At 33.5% G+C, this 20,012-nt stretch overlaps 2 protein-coding genes across 3 annotated transcripts in view; one reads left to right on the forward strand and one right to left on the reverse strand.

The window, feature by feature from the left end:
• LOC111705600 (uncharacterized) overlaps nt 1–18,212 on the reverse strand; it is a gene marked incomplete at its 5' end in the record, with an annotated part of 21,803 nt that extends 3,591 nt beyond the window's left edge. The window contains 6 exon segments of one of the 2 annotated variants that reach the window (XM_023478193.1): nt 15,018–15,062; nt 16,342–16,393; nt 17,512–17,567; nt 17,641–17,673; nt 17,842–17,877; nt 18,187–18,212. In XM_023478193.1, the coding sequence (XP_023333961.1) occupies nt 15,018–15,062; nt 16,342–16,393; nt 17,512–17,567; nt 17,641–17,673; nt 17,842–17,877; nt 18,187–18,212 (248 nt within the window). 2 annotated transcript variants of the gene reach the window in all.
• LOC111705598 (regulating synaptic membrane exocytosis protein 2) lies at nt 515–15,339 on the forward strand. The gene is made up of 4 exons (XM_023478190.1): nt 515–1,963; nt 8,425–8,483; nt 8,772–8,975; nt 9,182–15,339. The coding sequence occupies exons 2-4, from the start codon at nt 8,442–8,444 to the stop codon at nt 13,409–13,411; spliced, it is 4,476 nt and encodes a 1,491-aa protein (XP_023333958.1). The 5' UTR covers nt 515–1,963; nt 8,425–8,441; the 3' UTR covers nt 13,412–15,339.
• Nucleotides 18,213–20,012: the final 1,800 nt, after the last annotated feature.

Raw genomic sequence — 20,012 nt, forward strand, 5'->3', positions numbered from 1 at the left:
GTTACTCCTGATATTGAGAGAAAAGGAAGGTAGCAAAGATTGTAGAATTGAGATATTAAGAGAGGGGGAAGGTAACAAAGATTAAAGAAATAAGATATTAAGAGAAGGGGAATGTAACAAAGATCTAAGAAAGAAGACTTTGAGAGAAGGGGGGTGGGAAGGGGTGGTAACAAAGATAAATAAATAAGATATTAAGAAAAGGGGAAGGTAACAAAGATCGAAGAAATAAGAGAAGGGGGAGGTAACAAAGATTAAAAGTAGACATTAGGAGAAGGGGGAAAGTAACAAAGATTGAAAGAATAAGTTATTAAGAGAAGGGAAAGGTAACAAAGAATGAAGAAATAAATATAAACAGAAGGCAAAGAAGGTAACAAAGATTGAAGAAATAAGATTTTAAAAGAAGGAGAAGGTAGCAAAGATTGAAGAAATAAGATATTAAGAGAAGGGGGAAGGTAGCAAAGATAAATAAATAAGATATTCATAGAAGGGGAAGGTATCAAAGATTGNATTTTCTAATCAACTTTCTCTTACAATATTCCTTCCAATTTTCTAATCAACTTTCTCTTACAATATTCCTTCCAATTTTCTAATCAACTTTCTCTTACAATATTCCTTCCAATTTTCTAATCAACTTTCTCTTACAATATTCCTTCCAATTTTCTAATCAACTTTCTCTTACAATATTCCTTCCAATTTTCTAATCAACTTTCTCTTACAATATTCCTTCCAATTTTCTAATCAACTTTCTCTTACAATATTCCTTCCAATTTTCTAATCAACTTTCTCTTACAATATTCCTTCCAATTTTCTAATCAACTTTCTCTTACAATATTCCTTCCAATTTTCTAATCAACTTTCTCTTACAATATTCCTTCCAATTTTCTAATCAACTTTCTCTTACAATATTCCTTCCAATTTTCTAATCAACTTTCTCTTACAATATTCCTTCCAATTTTCTAATCAACTTTCTCTTACAATATTCCTTCCAATTTTCTAATCAACTTTCTCTTACAATATTCCTTCCAATTTTCTAATCAACTTTCTCTTCCAATATTCCTTCCAATTTTCTGATCAATTCCAATTTTCTATTCCAAACTTGATATCGTAGAACTTGAATATTTCGAACTATAAATTCTGCTTGATCAAATAGTCAAAGATTGAAATATCCTTGGTTTACACCAGATGATAGGGGATTAGAAAATTAGAATTTGGGTCTTCTCGATTTATTGTTGGATGCCCGGTGCCCATTATCCACTGGCATGGGAGAAACGCCGATGGAGCAGCCGAGGAGAACTATTTAATGTCTCGGAAACTGGAGACAATATGTTAGTGAGATGTCCTACCCTATCCATCCAATACAATATACATTTAGTTCAGGATTGATAATACTACAGTTACAGGGCCGGGGGAGGAGGGGGGAGCTGCAACTCCCCCATAAATTTAATATGTAAACAAACCCATTAGAGCATTTAAACATATTTATAATTAAGTATTAATTAGATAAATCAAATAAATAGATACTTCAAAACTTTACTATGCTAGATATTTAAATACTGAACTAATTTCATGTATGATGTTTCTATTTGAAAGAATTCCACGTATGTTCGCTAAATGTAAATGAGTATGTTTGTTTTAGTGTTTGTGACGTGTCCGTGTGTGTGACGTGTATGGCTGTTACTCCTGGTTGTTAAATCTCTATGAATGGCCCTACCAAGCTAGCTGAATATTGCGGGTACGCTGGCCTCCAAATAACCGAGGCCAAAAACTCCTTTAGACCGAGGCTTAGCAGGTGTAGGTGAGGATCAGCCACACCCCCCTCCTCCACCAGTGATCTGTGAACTAGCCCGCCCACCCCGCCTCCAACAAGGATGGTTTAATTGTGGCATGGATGCGGAGCAGGATCTTGATTCTGCTCCAGGTAGATCTAGGACCAGAGGATCAAGGGATCAGGAGCAGTAGAAAGGAAACCATATATTCAATACAATCATTTCTCTCTATACTTCTCTACACTAGATATTAAATTACACAAATATAATCTCTCCACACTTCATCGATACAAAATATTAAATACAAATTAAACTTAAATACTTACCTACTATTTAGTGAAAAAGTGAAAGAATAATATATAATTTTAAAGTGACTTTCCATGCATCGATTAAAAATAATATACTTATTATTGATAAAGAAGGTGTCTTCGTTTCAATAAAAAGTAAAAACACACAGTATATCGATTACTGTTTGAAAATAGACATAAACACGACGATTTCTCCATTCTCGTCACTAAGATATAAGTTTAAATTGACACCATTGTGATCGTTAATGAAGGGGTAACTTTATATTCCGTGTACTATTTTTTTTTTTAATGAATCATAATATTAACTATAATATTTGATATGAAACATAGAGAAAAATATTTATTTGAGTATCAATGAATTTTTTCATGTTTACTAATCCAGAGAAAATTTCATATCCTAGCTTAAACAAAGCCTGTCTGTATAAATTTAAAGAAAAAAACAGATAAAATCAAACTACCAGAGGGGGGGTGGTAAGTGAAACCCTCCCCCCTCTCAGAAAAATTTGGTACGTAACTAGAGAGAGCAGGCCTTTAATTTAAAATTTTATGAAAGCATTAAAATAAATTATCAAATAAAAATAAATTGGAAATGGGTATACACATTTATCCCCCCCCGTTCTGTTTGACATACAAATTACCAAAATTCATTATATAAAATATCAGGTGTGGGAAAAGTTTTTGCCAAGGGCAGGGTTAAAAAATGTCGGCGCGCTTCGTGCACAAGTTTTTTCAGATTTCTAGGAAAATGGTTCTCCAGTAAAAAAGCGTCGGTTGAAGAACTTTGTTAAATTTTTAATTTTTTGATTAGATAACTGTATTTATAAGCTATCGCAGTTTAAGGAGGGAAATGTCTAATTAAACCTTTATCTGATCAATAATGTGGTAGATAACAATGTTTAATCTGGCTTGATAGGTGTTTAATTCTGACAATCTTATCCGCTTTTTAATTTTAATTCATTTTATCCTAAAAACATGGATAAATTATTCATTCTTGTTTATAAACACTTTAAAGAACATGTTCTGAATCGGAAATGAGGACTGCGGAGGGTCACTTGAAAATACGCCTCCTGTCCCTTTAAATCTCTAATTAATACAATACAAGAGAATAAGAGAAGTAAACGAAGACTGCTGTTACTTTATATCTTAATAACAGATCTCCTCGTATCTCGTTAATTTCTTAATTCACTAAGTCTTGATGGGAGGGTTATATGAGAAAGTGGGAGGGTTATATGAGAAAGTGGCCGGGTTATATTAAGAAATGGCACGGTTCTATGAGGAAGTAGAAGGGTTATATGAGGAAGTGGCAGGGTTTTAAGAGAAAGTGGCAGGGTTATCATGAGGAAGTGGCAGGAATATATGAAGGAGGGAAAGGGTTTAATGAGGGGTGGGGTTGTATGAAATAGGGGTGAGATATAATAGAAAAATCATAAAAGGACAAGACGGAAAAATTAAAAAAATGAGTCTAATTAGTAGCAAAAAGGTAATGAATAAATGAATATTAGCTTTTAAGGGACTGTAACCGTAGTTTCATGTGGCCCTCCGTGCGAAGATGGCAATGCCCGATTAACAACAGTACCCTTTAAAGCTTTATCTGATCAAGCATGAATTAGATATCAATGTTTTTATTTGCGGTTTCTCTGCGAAAGTGATTCGCGCATTTCTTCAACAGTATCAAAAAAGTATCTAAAATAATGAAAAAANACCCCTGTAAATATTATGGCAGTGTGAATATAAGAATATAAGAATATTAATATAAATACAAAATATTTATATTTTCCTGCACTACAGGCTCATGCCACAGTTACATTGTGATGAGTATATTTATGTGGGTCTCTGGTAAACTCGGGTTTAATAATAACTTGTTTAAAATAGTTTGCTAAAAGTTATTTTTTTTTCAATCTGAAGAATTATCAATTGCGATACTTAATGTGAAGAAGCATTGATGGAAATTGAAAGAATTTACATAGCATACAGATATATAAATAACAATATTAATCTAAAAAAAAGTCAAAGGGTTACGTGAAATTACAACACTAGTCCATTTAAGGATTGTATTTTCAAATCACAATTACATGGGTTGTTCAGTTTTCACCAATTTGAAAATACACAATAAGAAATAAATCTAAGTCTTTTTTTACGTTTGCGTCTATAATGGAATATATTTACGGGGATTTGTCCTCTTCGCCCCCCCCCTTCCCTTCCCTGTATACGCACCAATCAGAGTACAAGAATGTTAAATATGTGAGCCATCCCTTTTAAGGGTGTGTAAGCATAAATTTGCAATGCAAGATGAACGATTCAACGTACCCTTAAAAGTTTTGTCTGAGCAAGAATAAATTATTAATGTTTATATTTGCGCCCCATGGATATGCTAAAGGTTTCTAGGGTGCAGTTGTGAATCGGGCATGGAGGGTCACTTGAAATTACGCTTACAGTTCCTTTAACTCCTGTAACGACCTTGTATTGTCCCAAGTGTCTAGTGTATAAAATATGAATATGGCAAACTAAAAATACACATTGTATTGTTTATGCTTTATTTAGATCTACTTTATTCAATACTTTTTAATAATTTATCACGTCGTCTACTGGCCTTCAAGTTTAATAATACGTTATTAGGCCAAAAATACAACATCAACAAACCATTCCCACACTGACAACCATTAAAGCCAAATATGCATACTAAGTACGATAAAAGGCCAAATGTGCTTGTTGAGTACGATACATGGCCAATTATACTAAAAGGCCAAAATGCACAGATAAAACGATAATATTGTACTTGTACGCTAATATCGTCATTATATTGTACGATAGAAGGCCAACTATGTACAGCGGTTAAGAAATAATTAATGCTTAGTATGATAAAATACAAAAGGAAAATGTGCATATCAAGTAAAACCAAACCAAAAATGAAATGATAAAAGGCCAAATATGCACAGTTAAAACGAAAAAAAGCCAAAGATTCACATTAAGTAAATGTAATATACACATTGAGTATGATAAAAGGCAGAACACATGTTGAACATTCAGATGACACAAAAGAAATGGATAACAAATAAGGTATCTATGAGCCTGATTGAAGCAAAAACGTCCAAGGTTAGGTTTAAGCGACTCCAAGTAAAGGCATGGTAGGGGGAGGTGAATACGAAAGGTACATGAAAAGTTAACTGGCTTCTAATTAATAATTAATATTTAACGACCCACTTTTACTTTAAAATCAATAATTTAAAATGTCTGTAAGTTGCATCGTTTTACTATAAATCATTTTGTTGTTCTCATGAAATATCCTATTTTTCTGAAAGTTTCAAAAAATATAGATTTTTGATATACTTAATAGTTAACAATAATCTCAATTAAGCTCATGTCAAAAATGGGTTAACATTGTAAAATTTAAAAAATAATTTGAATGAAAACTTTTTTTTACATTCTTGCATGTTTTCAACATTAGTATATTTGATATTTCAAACTATAAATTGTAATTTAGATTAGACAATTACATCTTTAAGCTTTAGTTTCTCTGCCAAAATTTTAAACAAATATTAAACAAATAATTATCTACTATCCAATATTATGAAAGCTTCTGACCTAAATGTGAAAAATGGAGCAGAATAATAATAATCAATTAATTAATTACATGGGATATAATATGGTTTAAACATTAGATGGTCCGTGCTCGAAATAAAGATATGCTGCGACCCTCACTTAATTCTAGATATATTTTCCCCCTCCAAATACCCCAACCTTCCACACCCCCTAATAAGCAAAAAAACATTCTGCATAAATTATTTATGGACATCTCCTTGTCCAATGTACCTTCCCCCCCTCCATGGTTCCTTGAGTCATCAATATCTATATATATATATATATATAAAGATGTTATTTTTGTTTGTTTGTCCGATCATAACTCAGGAACCCCTTGAGATTCTTAATTTAGTGGGTCGACTTTTCCATCGAAAATTTAGTTTCCCGGTAAAATCAACCAAGTGCTGGTAAACGGCGGGAGAACTATGAGTAACCTGGGCAGCGCCAAGTTCCCCAGCTAGTATATATATAAAGTTGTTATCTCTGTTTGTTTTTCTATCATAACTCAGGAACCCCTGGACCGAATTGCCTCAAATTTTGATGAGGGAACACAGCAGAGCCATGGAAATGTTCTTAGTTTTGAGATTTTTAGTCGAGTGTTCACTTTTAAAGAAAAAATGGCTAAAATCATAATTTACGACAAGGGGCGGGTTAATGGTGGAATTAACTTTGAGTTCCCTGGGCATCGCTGGGTTCCCAAGCTAGTAAAAAAAATCAACCAAGTGCTGGTCAACGGCGGGAGAATTATGAGTAACCTGGGCAGCGCCAAGTTCCCCAGCTAGTATATATATAAAGTTGTTATCTCTGTTTGTTTTTCTATCATAACTAAGGAACCCCTGGACCGAATTGCCTCAAATTTTGATGAGGGAACACAGGAGAGCCATGGAAATGTTCTTAGTTTTGAGATTTTTAATCGAGTATTCACTTTTAACGAAAAAATAGCTAAAATCATAATTAACGACAAGGGGCGGTTAATGGTGGAATTAACTTTGAGTTCCCTGGGCATCGCTGGGTTCCCAAGCTAGTAAATATAATAAAAATCAATATTATGAAATTTTTGTTAAAGGGACTGTCGGCGTTATTTCAGTGAACTGTACCTTCTATAAACCTTAAACGAGTATTGCTTTTCAACAAAAATAAGATAAATTTGTCAACTCCCTTTCTTGTTCCTGTTTAATAAATCTGCATCTCACTTTTAAAGATAAACCACAGTTGAAAATTGTTTTTTTATTTTAAAGAAAACAATGAAATCTTAAAAATTTAAAAGGGGTTTGATGGGTACGGTTGAAAATGGGGGATGAGACTCTTAAAATGGAGGGTTACTTAATTTAAACCCCAAATCTATAATCTCTTTTAATGATTTCATTCAAATATTGTCGATGTGTCATTTAGTTATCAATATCTTCATTAAAATTAATCCTTATTGTTTACGTTTATTGTCTAAGCATAAAAAATCTTATTTTGATGTAGGTTTACATTTTCTTATAAAGGTTCTTAAATTATTTCATGTTCAATAATCCTCTTTCTCTTGATTTATTTTTGATAATTTCTTAGCCAACTTACCATCTTAAACCTCTACTAGGGCTCATCACATACATGAGACTTCAGAGACGACTGTACATAATTTATTCAGTCTTTATTCTTATAGTTTTCTGCAGTATTGAGCCAATTTTTTAGTGCCAAATCTATTGGATTGTCATATTTGAACTACTTTGAAAGCAGAAATCCAAGTTCAAGAGTAACAGGTCGTCATTTGTCATGTGTATATACAGAGGGTATGTGCTCAACAGATTAAACCCAGCTTTAATCCGTGTGGCAACAGTAATCAAATTAACAAATAAGTAAACCATCCTAACTGGAATTTCTATTTAAAAAATATTGTTAGTTAACAAAATGTTGCCTAGCCCTAATTCCATCAAGTCCTGATTTAATCGTAAAAATAAAGGAAATAAGATACAGCTATTTCTCTACGTTTTAACTATTTTTAATGTGAACTGACTTATCTGGTTTTTTTTCAAAAAGTTCCTTTTGATAACACAACTTACAACTTTGCTGAGCCATAACCTCTGCTTGTATTTCAGTGCTTAATCTTAAAAAAGCTGAGGGGGGAGGGGCGTTTATTATTGCATTGCTAAGGGTAGGGTATATAAGTAAGATCATAATGGTGGCCATCAGCCATGGATTTAAAAATTCTAAATTATTATCTATATTTCTATTCCGCTCCCCTGAAATGCTGATCTTTTAGTTACCCCCACCCACCTACACCTTTTTACGCTTTATTCAATACAACAGGGTATTCCTTAATATCATAAAGTACTCTCCTTCCACTGCTTGCTTCCTAAAACTTTACAAATAAATATAAATATAGAATGAAACTTTTGATCCTACACTACACCAGTTAACTCTAGTTTTCATCACAGAATATTTATTGATTGAAGGGGGACACTTAGATAAAGGGAGCAAAGATAAGTTTGCAAGATATGATGGATTTTTTAAAGGGTTAATTTTTCTTCAATTCAAAATATTTCTGTTTGTAGCCTCTCTGATCCATTGACTCCATACAATGCAAAGCATAAGATTTTACGTATCTGTGCAGCATTACTTAACCAAAAAAAAAACTTACTAACAATAATTCTACAATTCTACACCTGTCCCCCTCTGAAAATCTGCAACCCTCCAATTAATGACCTAAAACTAAACAAAAAAATCACATTTTCCTAAATATATTTGTTTGATTTTACCCTTAAATTGAATATATGGTTTTTTAACAGATAGCTAAACACACAACATGTCAGAATCATCATTCAGAAGCTCTTCACACATGCCAGCAGTAAGTAAACTGTACTGGGGAAACCATTTTTTAATTTGCAGCTCATGCATAACAGAGCGTGAAATTAAATGGGTCTTTGAAGCTCAGTTTTTTAGCAGAGACAAAAAAATAGAACTATAAGTATTTCTATTCTTTTATCATATCATGATTCATCTTTACACCAATCTTTTTAACTATTATCAAATATAAAAGTAAAGGAGGGTATCAATATAGGCTAGTTATAGCCCAACCCCTTCAAGGAATTTGTCCTTGTATCTCAAGTTATAAAACTGAAAACAATTATTTCAGGCCAGAGGAGACCCTGCTACAAATCTAGATAATAGACCAATGGCTAGTACTAGCCGGGACTACAGAGGGCACCATCACAGCAGCGAGAACAACTATAGGGGCCCAGACAATCCTGGGTTTGGAGTCCCTGACACAGGACCTGATCTCTCCCATCTCACAGATGAAGAGCGTTCTATTATCGAGAGTGTAATGCAGAAACAACAGGAATATAACCAAGCATAATTTCACATTACATTTCAAAATAAATTAACCAAAAAACTTAAAAAATTTGATTAACATTTATTTTTTCTTAAAAATCTTAGAAAACAAATTTCTCTCTTGGAATTTCCATCAATGCCTCTTACATTTCATAATTTAACAGCATCAATGAGACATTATCTTCTATGTGGTTAATGTTTGGGTTATAACAGGCTGAGGAAAGTAAGGAAATCCAGTTTCTGAAGCAGAAACAAAAAGAAGTCATAAATCTTGAACAGCAGATTAGACAGAAGGCTGAGATACAAAAGAAGGCTGGAATAGAGTTAGAATCAACTTGTCAAGTATGCCTGAAAACAAAATTTGCAGATGGAGTGGGACATGTGTGCAACTACTGCAATGTCAGATGCTGTGCCAGATGTGGTGGTAAAGTGACATTAAGGTCTAACAAAGTTATATGGGTTTGCATACTATGTCGAAAAAAACAGGAACTACTGATAAAATCAGGAAAATGGGTGGAAGGTGGTACTTTCCAAAATGATGATCCAATCTTAAGAAAGATTGAATTGGATATGGCACCCACACCAACAACACCAGCTCCAAGTTCTATTGGACCATCTGCTTCATTTTCTTCATTATTTTCTAAAGCCTTACCAGTATCAATTACTCCTTCAACTCCTACTAGATTTCAAGGCCCTGGTCAACAACTAAAAAGCATTCAATCTCAAAAAAGTTTTGATAAGTGGTCAACCGATTACAGCCCTTATCAAGAAAAGGAAAACAGACCAAGTAGTAGTCTCAGCAGTTTAAGTTCCCATGGTTTCCACAGGCCTTTGTTAATAAGACAACCAGCACCATATCATTCAAGTGACTTTAGACATAATTTTCCTAGACAAAGATCCCTAAATCCACGTGATGCGGTTGGAATGAGAGCAAGACGACCATTTCAAAGAACAAGTTCAGAAGGAGGAGAGGATGCCCATGAGCATCCCCCCCTTTTGCCTCCTGGAGCTAAGACCGACCAAACATTTTCTCACCAACATTATGGAGCTCAAATCCCAGGTTCCAACAGTTTCAGTTTCAATCCAGGTATGAGGTTGCGACATCCTGGTATGTATGATAATCTGACAGAATCATACTCAGCCCCTGAAGATCATGGAAGAGAAGAGGCTTACAATTTGTATCCAAAAGTGTTAATTTCAGATCAGGAAACTAGAGATAAGGTTCCAGATTTAGAAATGGGAATGCACAAGTCTCTGTTGGATCCACATATAGTAAGAGGTGTTACTAATAGACGAAAAATGGATTCCAGCTTTCGTAATGATTCCTTATCTAGTGACCAATCCGAATATCAGACACGACCACCTCCTCCCCGTCCTCACAAGCATAAAAAGGTGAAACATCAACATTCAATTTCAAGCTCAGATGATGAAATACGATCAACCCCTGACTGTACATCATGTGGTGAAGAATTTGAGAGTGAGTCAATATCGGAAAAAGAATACACAACAGCTGGTTTTGACAGATATCAGAGAGAAGAAATTCTTGATGCAAAGATCAAAAACTTTCTAGCTCATCCTGTCACATGGACTCCTAATTCAGAACGGGCTTGTACAATTGGTCACATGATATTGAAGAAAAGTAAAGTAATTGGCCCGTCAGGTAATGGCTCATCACTTCTTGGTCTCAAGGTTGTTGGTGGTAAAACATTGCACAATAACAGGTGTGGAGCATTAATTGAAAAGGTCAAGAAAGGAAGCATTGCTGACACAATTGGACATCTTTTGCCTGGTGATGAAGTATTGGAATGGAATGGGAGATCTTTACAAAATAAAAGCTATGAAGAAGTTCATGACATAATAGCAGAATCAAGACAAGAAGAACAAGTAGAATTAATTGTATCCAGACCAATCATTGATACTTCTCATAGTTATCAAGTTGACTATAGAATGTCTCGTCAGCCTTTCAAGACTCAAGGATCTAGACTGGACTACAACTTTTCTAGAGACAACAGTTCCAGCCGGCCTACATTAACTGTCAGTGATCCACTCGGTGATACTCTTTTAGTTCGTCCGAATTCTCAAGCTAAGAACCCAGGAAGCAGACTTCAAGTTAAAACTTTCTATAATCAAGATAAGAGTGAACTTGTAATATCAATTCTTAGTGCTGTGGATTTAATTTCAAGACCAAATGGACAGTATAGAAATCCTTATGCTAAACTTTACCTTCTGCCAGACAGAAGTGAAAAAGGTAAAAGAAGGACAAAAACTATACCTAATACAAATGATCCAGTGTGGAAACAAACTTTCATATATTCTAACATAAGGTGGGCTGAGTTACGTTCAAGGGTTCTTGAGGTAACAATATGGGATTATGACAGATTTGGTACAAATGATTTTTTGGGAGAAATCACAATAGACATAGGAAACTCTCCACTGGATGAAGAACCTGAATGGCATTACTTGAACTTGCACAAGAGTGGACTTCCAGAACATTTAAAACACAGCTTGTTCATAGAAAGAGAGCATTATGGAAAAAAGCCAGTTGACCATCTTTCTCCACCTAGCACAGGATCAAGATTTTCAGATTCTGAAATCTCTGATTTTGATGAGAGTCAAGGATTTAGTAGAGAAAATATCTCTCGGAAAAAAGGTTGGCAAGGTCAAGAGGCTGCATCACTATCAGGAAACAGCCTTGGCAGCTCTTCCTCTCCCCCACCAGAGCATGATTTTTCAGTAGACAGAAATTCCTTGCAAGATTTTTCAGGGGTCCCCCATTCCAGAGCATCACATTTTGGAGCTAATGTCTCCAAAAGGGGATTATTCAATGCTAGATCTGCAATGAGAACATCTCCCCAGAGAAGAAGACTACCTCAAATACCTCAAAAAGGATTAGAAACTGATAATGGTCTTCCTGGTGGCCTAAGAAGAGGTAGAGGATGGAGTAGTAGTGCCAGTTGTGCAGGAAGTATAAGAGGAGGTGAAGGTAGATACCACTCTATGGAGAGAGGTAAAAGAAATAATTTTGGTAGGCCAGTAGGTAACTATCGAGGTAACAGTGGATATAGTGATACTGAAATGCTAAGTGAACGACATGATGATAGAGACACCTATCTGGAAAGACACAAAAACAGACTGGATAGACTCAGGAGAGAGAGAGATCAAACTCAACAAGATCCTTATGGAAGTAGTAACTCATCTGTTGATTCAAGATCATGGAATGCAAGAGATAATCCAAGAGGACAACTAGATTCCAGATCTACTGAACAGTGGGCAAGAAATCCAGAATTAGAACAAAGATATACGGACAGAAGTTATCAAAGATCAGGTGGAATGGCAACAAATTACAGACCCTCTGGTAATTCATATGATTCTGAGAGTCAAAGAAGTGAATACTTTGAGCACAGTGATATTGAATCTGTTGTTTCAGCCAGTGCCTTGAAACCAAAAACCAAAATTGAGGCTGAGCAGAAATCAAGTACTGAATTAAAATCTCAAGGTAGTGTTCAATTTGGTGGTCAAACAGAGGAAACAAAAGCTGTGCCATTCAACCCAAACCAGCCCAAAGGTATTCTACGGACACCCACTACATCTAGCACTTCAGAATCTGATAAAAATGACGGTAGTTTAAGTGATACAGCTGTAAGTAACATTCATATTGTTAACAGAGGAAGAAACCAGGGCATGGGGAAAAAATCAAGCTCTACATCCCAACTTTCTGATACTGGTCGCACAAAAAGAATTGGACTATTAGGAGCAAAGCGTACAACAATAACCGTCCACAGATCAGAAGAAGTAATTCCAGTAAATGTGAGCTTGGATAGAAGGCTTGTGAGGCAGGGCACCTCAATTTCAAGTGATGGAGAACCTGAATTATTTCCTGATACTTGTTCAGAGAGCTGGTTAACTTCTACATCTAGAGAAGGACAACTATCAGAGTTTATTGAAGGTTTAGGTCCAGGACAACTTGTAGGAAGACAAGTTCTTGGTTCTCCTGTCTTAGGTGATATACAACTAAGCATGTGTGACAAAAGAGGTGACCTGGAAGTAGAAGTAATTCGTGCAAGAGGTTTACAAAGTAAAGCAGGCTCTAAATTTCTTCCTGCTCCTTGGGTAAAAGTTTATTTAGTGTCAGGCAAAAAATGTTTGGCAAAGGCCAAAACAGCCTCTGCTAGAAGGACTCTTGACCCACTTTTTCAACAACAATTGATCTTTCATGAACGTTATGGAGGTTGTGTCTTGCAAGTTACAGTCTGGGGTGACTACGGAAGGGTAGAAGGAAAGAAGATATTCATGGGAGTTGCACAAATTATGCTAGATGACTTAGATCTTTCCAACATTGTCATAGGATGGTACAAACTGTTTGGAACTTCCTCTTTAGTAAGTGTACCCCCAGGAGGTGGAAAAGACAGTAAGCAAAGCACTTCTGAACTCCCAAGCAGTTGATAAACTGATACACAAAGAACGCTCAACAATGTAATTGAGACAGGTTAAACATTCAATGATTCAATTTAATTAACTTTCAAGATGTTGTACAAAAAGTCCTGCAGAAATTTTATAATCAAGCTAAACCCCTTAATAATATTAGTAAAAACATTAAAAATGCCATCAGTTTAAAATATTCCTCTTTCCCAAACCTTTCTGATGTCTTAGTAACTATTTAGTACATAATGGTATTTTAATATATTAATAAGGGATTCATTTTAAACATGAAACTCCCTCCTGGTGGACCAATCATAAAATATTTTAATTGTATCATTAATTGTTCTTTGTCTCATTTTTCTGACAATGTAAAATATGGAACTATTGGTTTTTGTATTTGGGCACAATCATCTTTAAACTGATGCAACCCAGCATATTTTAAATCTTTTAAACCTAGGTTCTGTTTAATATGTTTTATACAAGAATATTGGTATATCTTTCACAAAGTAGTTAACATATGATAAGTTCTATGCTACACTTTAATTTTGAAAATAATCCTCAGACCAATACTGTTTTCAATGTGTTACTGGAAATAAGAATTATCTCTGATTAATTTTAGCTTTCTGATTTACGCAGTGAAATGCAAATGTTCTGAGAAACAAATTCACAGCATATCTTGTAATAAAGTTTCAAGACAAAATATTAACACATGTCCTTCTAAAAATCAGTTCTCAGAGAACTTTTTATCATGGAGCCAAAAACTTAAATGTATGGACTTTTCTGAAGTATTAACCATATCACAATAAAATATGAAAAAAAATTATCTAATAAAAAAGATTTTGGTCACAGTAAAAAAAAGAATGTACACAATTCATAATTCTAGTTTGAAAGAAAATGCTTTTTATTACACTTTCTTTATTATAGTTCATAGGTATAAAAAGAATTTAAATTATTCAAATTTTTATATAACTTATTAGATAATTTCAAGCTTTTGCTATATCTAGACAAAAGTTTAAAGCTTGAAGGTCCTTTAAATTATGTAAGCAATGAAAAGTCCAAGGCAAAAAACAGTGCTCAAGGAAAAGGGTCTACTTCAAATTAAAATTGCTTGTTTTGAAAAATCATTCTGAATGAGTTAGTATAAGCACACTTCCTAAGGCCCAAAGTCATGTTTTTTGCTTTCAAACTTTTCCTTTGCCTTTGGTCCAAAGAACTGCCTGACTTCGTCCCAGTGTGATCTTAAACATTTTCAGTATCCCTCTTTAACCTTGATGTAAGATATCTCCAAAGTGCACAAATGTTTTAAGTCTGATACTTAATGAATCTTTATTGTTGAATGATTTAGTTAAAACTTTCAAACCTGAATTGGCATACATACTGAAATGAAAGAAAAAGAGAATTTTTATCTATTTCCTACAAAAATCTTTCTTCAGCCTTCAAATGAATTCTAAATATGTGAAGTTTTATAATTAATCAGTCCAATAAGATCATCATTTATATTAAACTATCTTGTTTTGTTTTTTAGCACCCAGGAATACTTAAAATAATTATTTAGTATGTCAATGTCAAGTCTGGACAATGTCTCTCCTAATTTAATATCAAAACTATTTAAATTTTCAACCCTACTTACAACTCTCATTGGAGGTATAAAATCCCATCTTCTTTCTAGATTTATCTGCAAAAAAAAACAACTGGGTGAGTTAAAAAAATGTTTTTTATTCACTCACCCTGTATTAATCAGTCATAACATTGGAGATGGTGCCCCCACCCCCCATGGATGGTCATGATACAGTTTTCAGTCAAATATATTGCATGTTAAATGCATTAAATCTTATCAAGCTTTATAAATTTATCAGTTCTAAACAGTGCTTTAGATTTGATGCGGATCCAGATTGAAAAAAATGGATCCGGATCTGGAACCATGTCATTTACTGAATTTTTTTTACAAAAAATAATTTTCAAATTTTTTTTTTTTTCGCTTAATTTTATCCTAAAACTTGATGAACCATTCAGAAATGAGGAAATTTTTATAATCTCTCTTTTTTCAAAAGTTCAGATTTGGGTTTTTAGGGGAAAAACAGTTTTTTTGTAGTTTTTGGTTGATATTTTACCCCTCGGATCAGGATCCGTGGATCCGCATATTTTTGTGGATCTGGATACGGATCCAGGAAGCCAAAATCTTGCGGATCCAACAGACCCGGATCAGCATCCTAAGCACTGGTTCTAAACCTTCTCCCAACCAAAAATAATACTAAATCATGAACCCTTCTTCATATTTGTATTCAACAACATAAGCCTCACATTTTGTCTAATGTCCTTCTTCAATTTAATATTTGTGACAATCCCTACACGCCAGCTCTCCATATCATGAGGGGTGGACAAGTAAAGTTTATCATATCTTAGTATTTATAATATCCAAGACAATTTATATGATTAAAAGTTAATCTTTCGAAATATATTATTGAATCATATAATTACTTACTTTTGTTATCAAGTTCTATATTAAGATTAAATTTTCTAATTATGTAAAATATTATATCTTAAGCAGGGGTATTTACTTTTTTCACATTTTCTTTAAAAATATGTTAGTATTAACCTCCTTCCATATGTTAGATAGTTAAGCAATTGATTTTTTTACAGAAGGTTTTCTGAAATGAAATTAAATGAAGAAAAGATTTTTCAGGACAAGTAAATTATCAGGTGCCAGGTGCCAGCCTAATTATTAAAATCTACATCTTTGCCTAAATATAGCAAAATTTTACAAACAATACAATTATTCCAAATAATTTAAAATTGTAAAAATTAAGGCTTCTTTTTGTTGTAATATATAGATTTTTTTTAGAAGTTTAAAAATCTTCTTAAAAATACCTGATTTTTTTATTAAACAAGCCGTTTTAAAAACATTTCTCCTTAATCCTAATGAACCAAAATCTGCCAGAAATATAGAAACTAACCTGCTTAAAGTTGTTGACTTGGTAAGCAAGACTGTGCCCCATATCCATCTTCCTGAACATTTTTAATCCCAATTAATTCTTCAAGTAAAAACAACAATTTTTTCCTTGCTTTCAAGTTTAACTAAATCCATTCTTTTAACCCATCTCTCATATCACCAATGTTCACAAAAAAAAACGTCACTCCAACAATTAAAAATTAGAGTGTAGCTTAGAATCTTAAAACTTCATCATTCATAAGTTCCCAAGTTCCGAATATCAATCCTTTTAAATCTGTTCATAACATGAGTCGGTTTTGGTCTTTCTCAGGAAATAAATTAAATTCTTCTTTTTTAAAGTTTACACTGTGGATATCAAGATAAATCAATATGGCCAAGTGCTTAATCATCTAATAGTCTTAGCCTTCACCCTGTACATAAAGCAAATTCCACGTAAGAAGATGTTGTGAGATAGGGGACGACATTTAATACATTTCATGTCGGAGATGCTATATAAATTGGACTATTAACAACCTGAACTGACGTTAAATTCCTTTTTAACGACACCATATCGGGAATAAAAAAGCATTTAACATACTTTGAATTTATTCAGTTGTTTAAAATATGTTTTTATTGATCCATAATTCAATCTTCCTACACAAAAAAGTCCAAATTATCAAATTTAATCTAACAATTTTTTTTTAAACATTACAAATTAAAAAGCTGTTTGGATGAGCTATCACCTCTTTGAAAATGATGATAATTAATTTGAATTGCATAATTGCATATCATGGTTTCAGTACATTAAATGATACTTGAACCAAGTCAAGATATAACATTTTTGTAAAATTTTTGATAAAACCAGATATTTTAAGCCCCCCCCCCCCAAAACAAAAATGGAAAACAAAATGCTTTCTTCTTTTTCACTTAAATGAAATCTGCATGCAACTGTTTATAATTTTACATAAAATAAAGTACATTTGTACTTGTAAATATTGACACTTCGTGTACAAATGTACATTTTGTTAACATATTTGCTTCGTTATATAACAAAATTCTAAAATATTTTAAGAAGTTAATCTTAAATGTCATCTTGAAACTTTCAACACCATCTTTCAACAGTAGGACCTCGTCTTTATATGACAAAAACGAAATGTGTCTTTGGTAAAATAAAGTTTCCAATATTATTTTTCACCTGATCCTGGCCATGAAGTTAAGGAACTCGGTCTCCAAAGTTGCATCGTCCAGAGACTGAAAATAAATATTTCTCAATGACCTTCTATTACATAATCTACGACCCCCCCCCCATAAAAAAAATGCAAACCTGATTGTGCTTCGACTTTGTCCTCTGTCTAATCTGAAAAAAATTTATCAAATCAGACTTGTGTTGTTTTATATAATTATTAATGAAGAAGAAAGAATGAAGATGCGTTTTGGTAATTTCCTAGTATACGATTTTTGGACCACCCCAATACTGGGACGGACCCTGCAATTTTAAAATGTTTTGAAATAAGTATTTCTGCACCTGGTCAAGGGCTGCGTGACGTATACTAGCAAAGGCCTAAAAAGGTCGAGACATCAAAAATCTAAAATTCCATAAGTCAACCATTGACCAGGTTCAATGTTTCGGACACATTAAAAGAAGTTATAAAATGTCGTCTTCCAAGTCTACTGACAGTAGAATGCCGCAGATATTTCGTTTATAATTGGACAATTTGATGGAGCTCTTTAAAATGTTCTCGCACATTTCATGGCTATTAATTTATTTTTAAGATTACTGAGATTTAGGTCTAAAAGTCAAGACGACAATCTTAAAAATTCTTTCCATTTCTCCAAAGTTCTGAGTTAAAATGTCTTCTTTAAATTTTACCTTTTTGGGTTTGGTAGAAGCCATATCAGCAGGTTCTGGGATTTCTGCTTTCACAACAGTCTCAGGAGCAGCAACTGTAGGACTCGACATAGTTCTGAAATATGTATCTTTGTTTCATTTGGATAAGTTAATTATATAAAACGAGGCTTTCAGGGCGCTTCGCGCCCATCTTCTTTTTCAATTTACCATGATCTCTTCGTATATATAAAAAGTTCGCGGATTTTATTTTTAAAAAATGTCATGGATTTTTAAAAATTAATCCAATTCGAATTTTGTTGGGAGGTTTATTTTTGAAATTTTGATCATCCATAAATCTTCCCTGGGATCATGTGGAATCCCACACAAAATTTGGGCTCGATCGGTTTAGCCGTTTTGACGTTTATTAGATACAAACAAGCAAAGTATATATAAAGAAGCTTTCTTACGTACATGGTGCATTATGATGAATCATTTTAGGATAACATCATATTGGATGGAACAATTGGGATTTTACGACGTGACAAAAAAATCTAAATGGTATAAGGGTGATCATTCTTGATTAGTTAGACATATAAATGATATTGGATGCTTTCTACATTTAATATGTCAATTGTTAAAACTAGTTATCAAGGCCCAGCATTCAGTCTGAATTCCAGAAACTTTATAAATAAGACGACATTAAAAACATTTATTATAAATACCAGATATATTTTCTTTACCCTTTTTTTGATTTAAGCACAGAACATTTACCATCATTGACAATAAGAAATATTTTTATCTACTGTATACTAAAAAAGTACATTACTTTAAATGTTATTAACATGTTTATATTGAATAAGTTTATTGTAAAAATTGTTGTCAAATATTTTTATATTTTGATTGTCAGGGTGTTTGTTCGTGTCAATAATTTTCAGAACGGCTGAACCGATTGAGTCCAAATTTTATGCCAAACCTTAAAGGTAAGATAATAACTAAGAGAGCAAAGCGCCCTTTCACTCTGATGCTATATAGTTAATATATTCCAACAAACACGAGAAAATTACTTTTTTTATTCATTAAAAATGCTGGTATTAAATCAGGTACATGAATCCAAAGTATTTTTTTACGACCACTCAATATGATTTAAACTCCTAGAAAGCTTTCATTGGTGTTAGATGCTGAGATGGTAAGATTAGTGGATCTGATGTTGTTCTCCATGTTGTTGATGTTGTTAATGTTGCTGAAGGTGGATTGTGACCCCTGGAGGTAGCTCCGGGCTCCCAAGCTCTGTTCAGCTAATCGAACAATCTGTAGAATTTTATTATTTTATTTTTAATGTTACCATCCATTTGTTGAGTGAAATGTCCAATTGACAAGAGTATCCACAAAAGATCAAGTTTTAATTTTATTTGCGGTTTTTCATTAAAGTGACCTGAGTCCGAAATTAATGAATTTGAGGCGCGTCTTAAATCCGCTAAAACAGGTTTCAATTGAGCGCCGGCTCAAATCTTGAAACATTGAATACCATTTTAGGTGGAACCAATTTTATTTGAGCCGCGGCTTAAATTCTTTAAATTCGGCTTTTGCACATTTGCATTGCAGAAAAAGGAGGAATTATCAGAACTAGACACTTTTCATGCTAAAAACGACGTTTTGTTCCACATTTTGATCAGATAAAGGTTTCAATGGTACCATTGTGAATCGGGCATGCCCCTCTTTGAATGGAGGGTCATTTTTAATTACAATGGTATGCAGTCTCTTAAAGGGAAAGGTTTAAACCCATATTTTATTTTCAAGAAAAACCGAAGAAAATAATGTTTTAATAAATGTCCTTTAAGTAGTGGGGTGCCCCAATTTGCAACAAAATA

The sequence above is a fragment of the Eurytemora carolleeae genome, unplaced genomic scaffold (assembly GCF_000591075.1).
Source record: "Eurytemora carolleeae unplaced genomic scaffold, Eaff_2.0 scaffold661, whole genome shotgun sequence".
NCBI lineage: Eukaryota > Metazoa > Arthropoda > Copepoda > Calanoida > Temoridae > Eurytemora > Eurytemora carolleeae.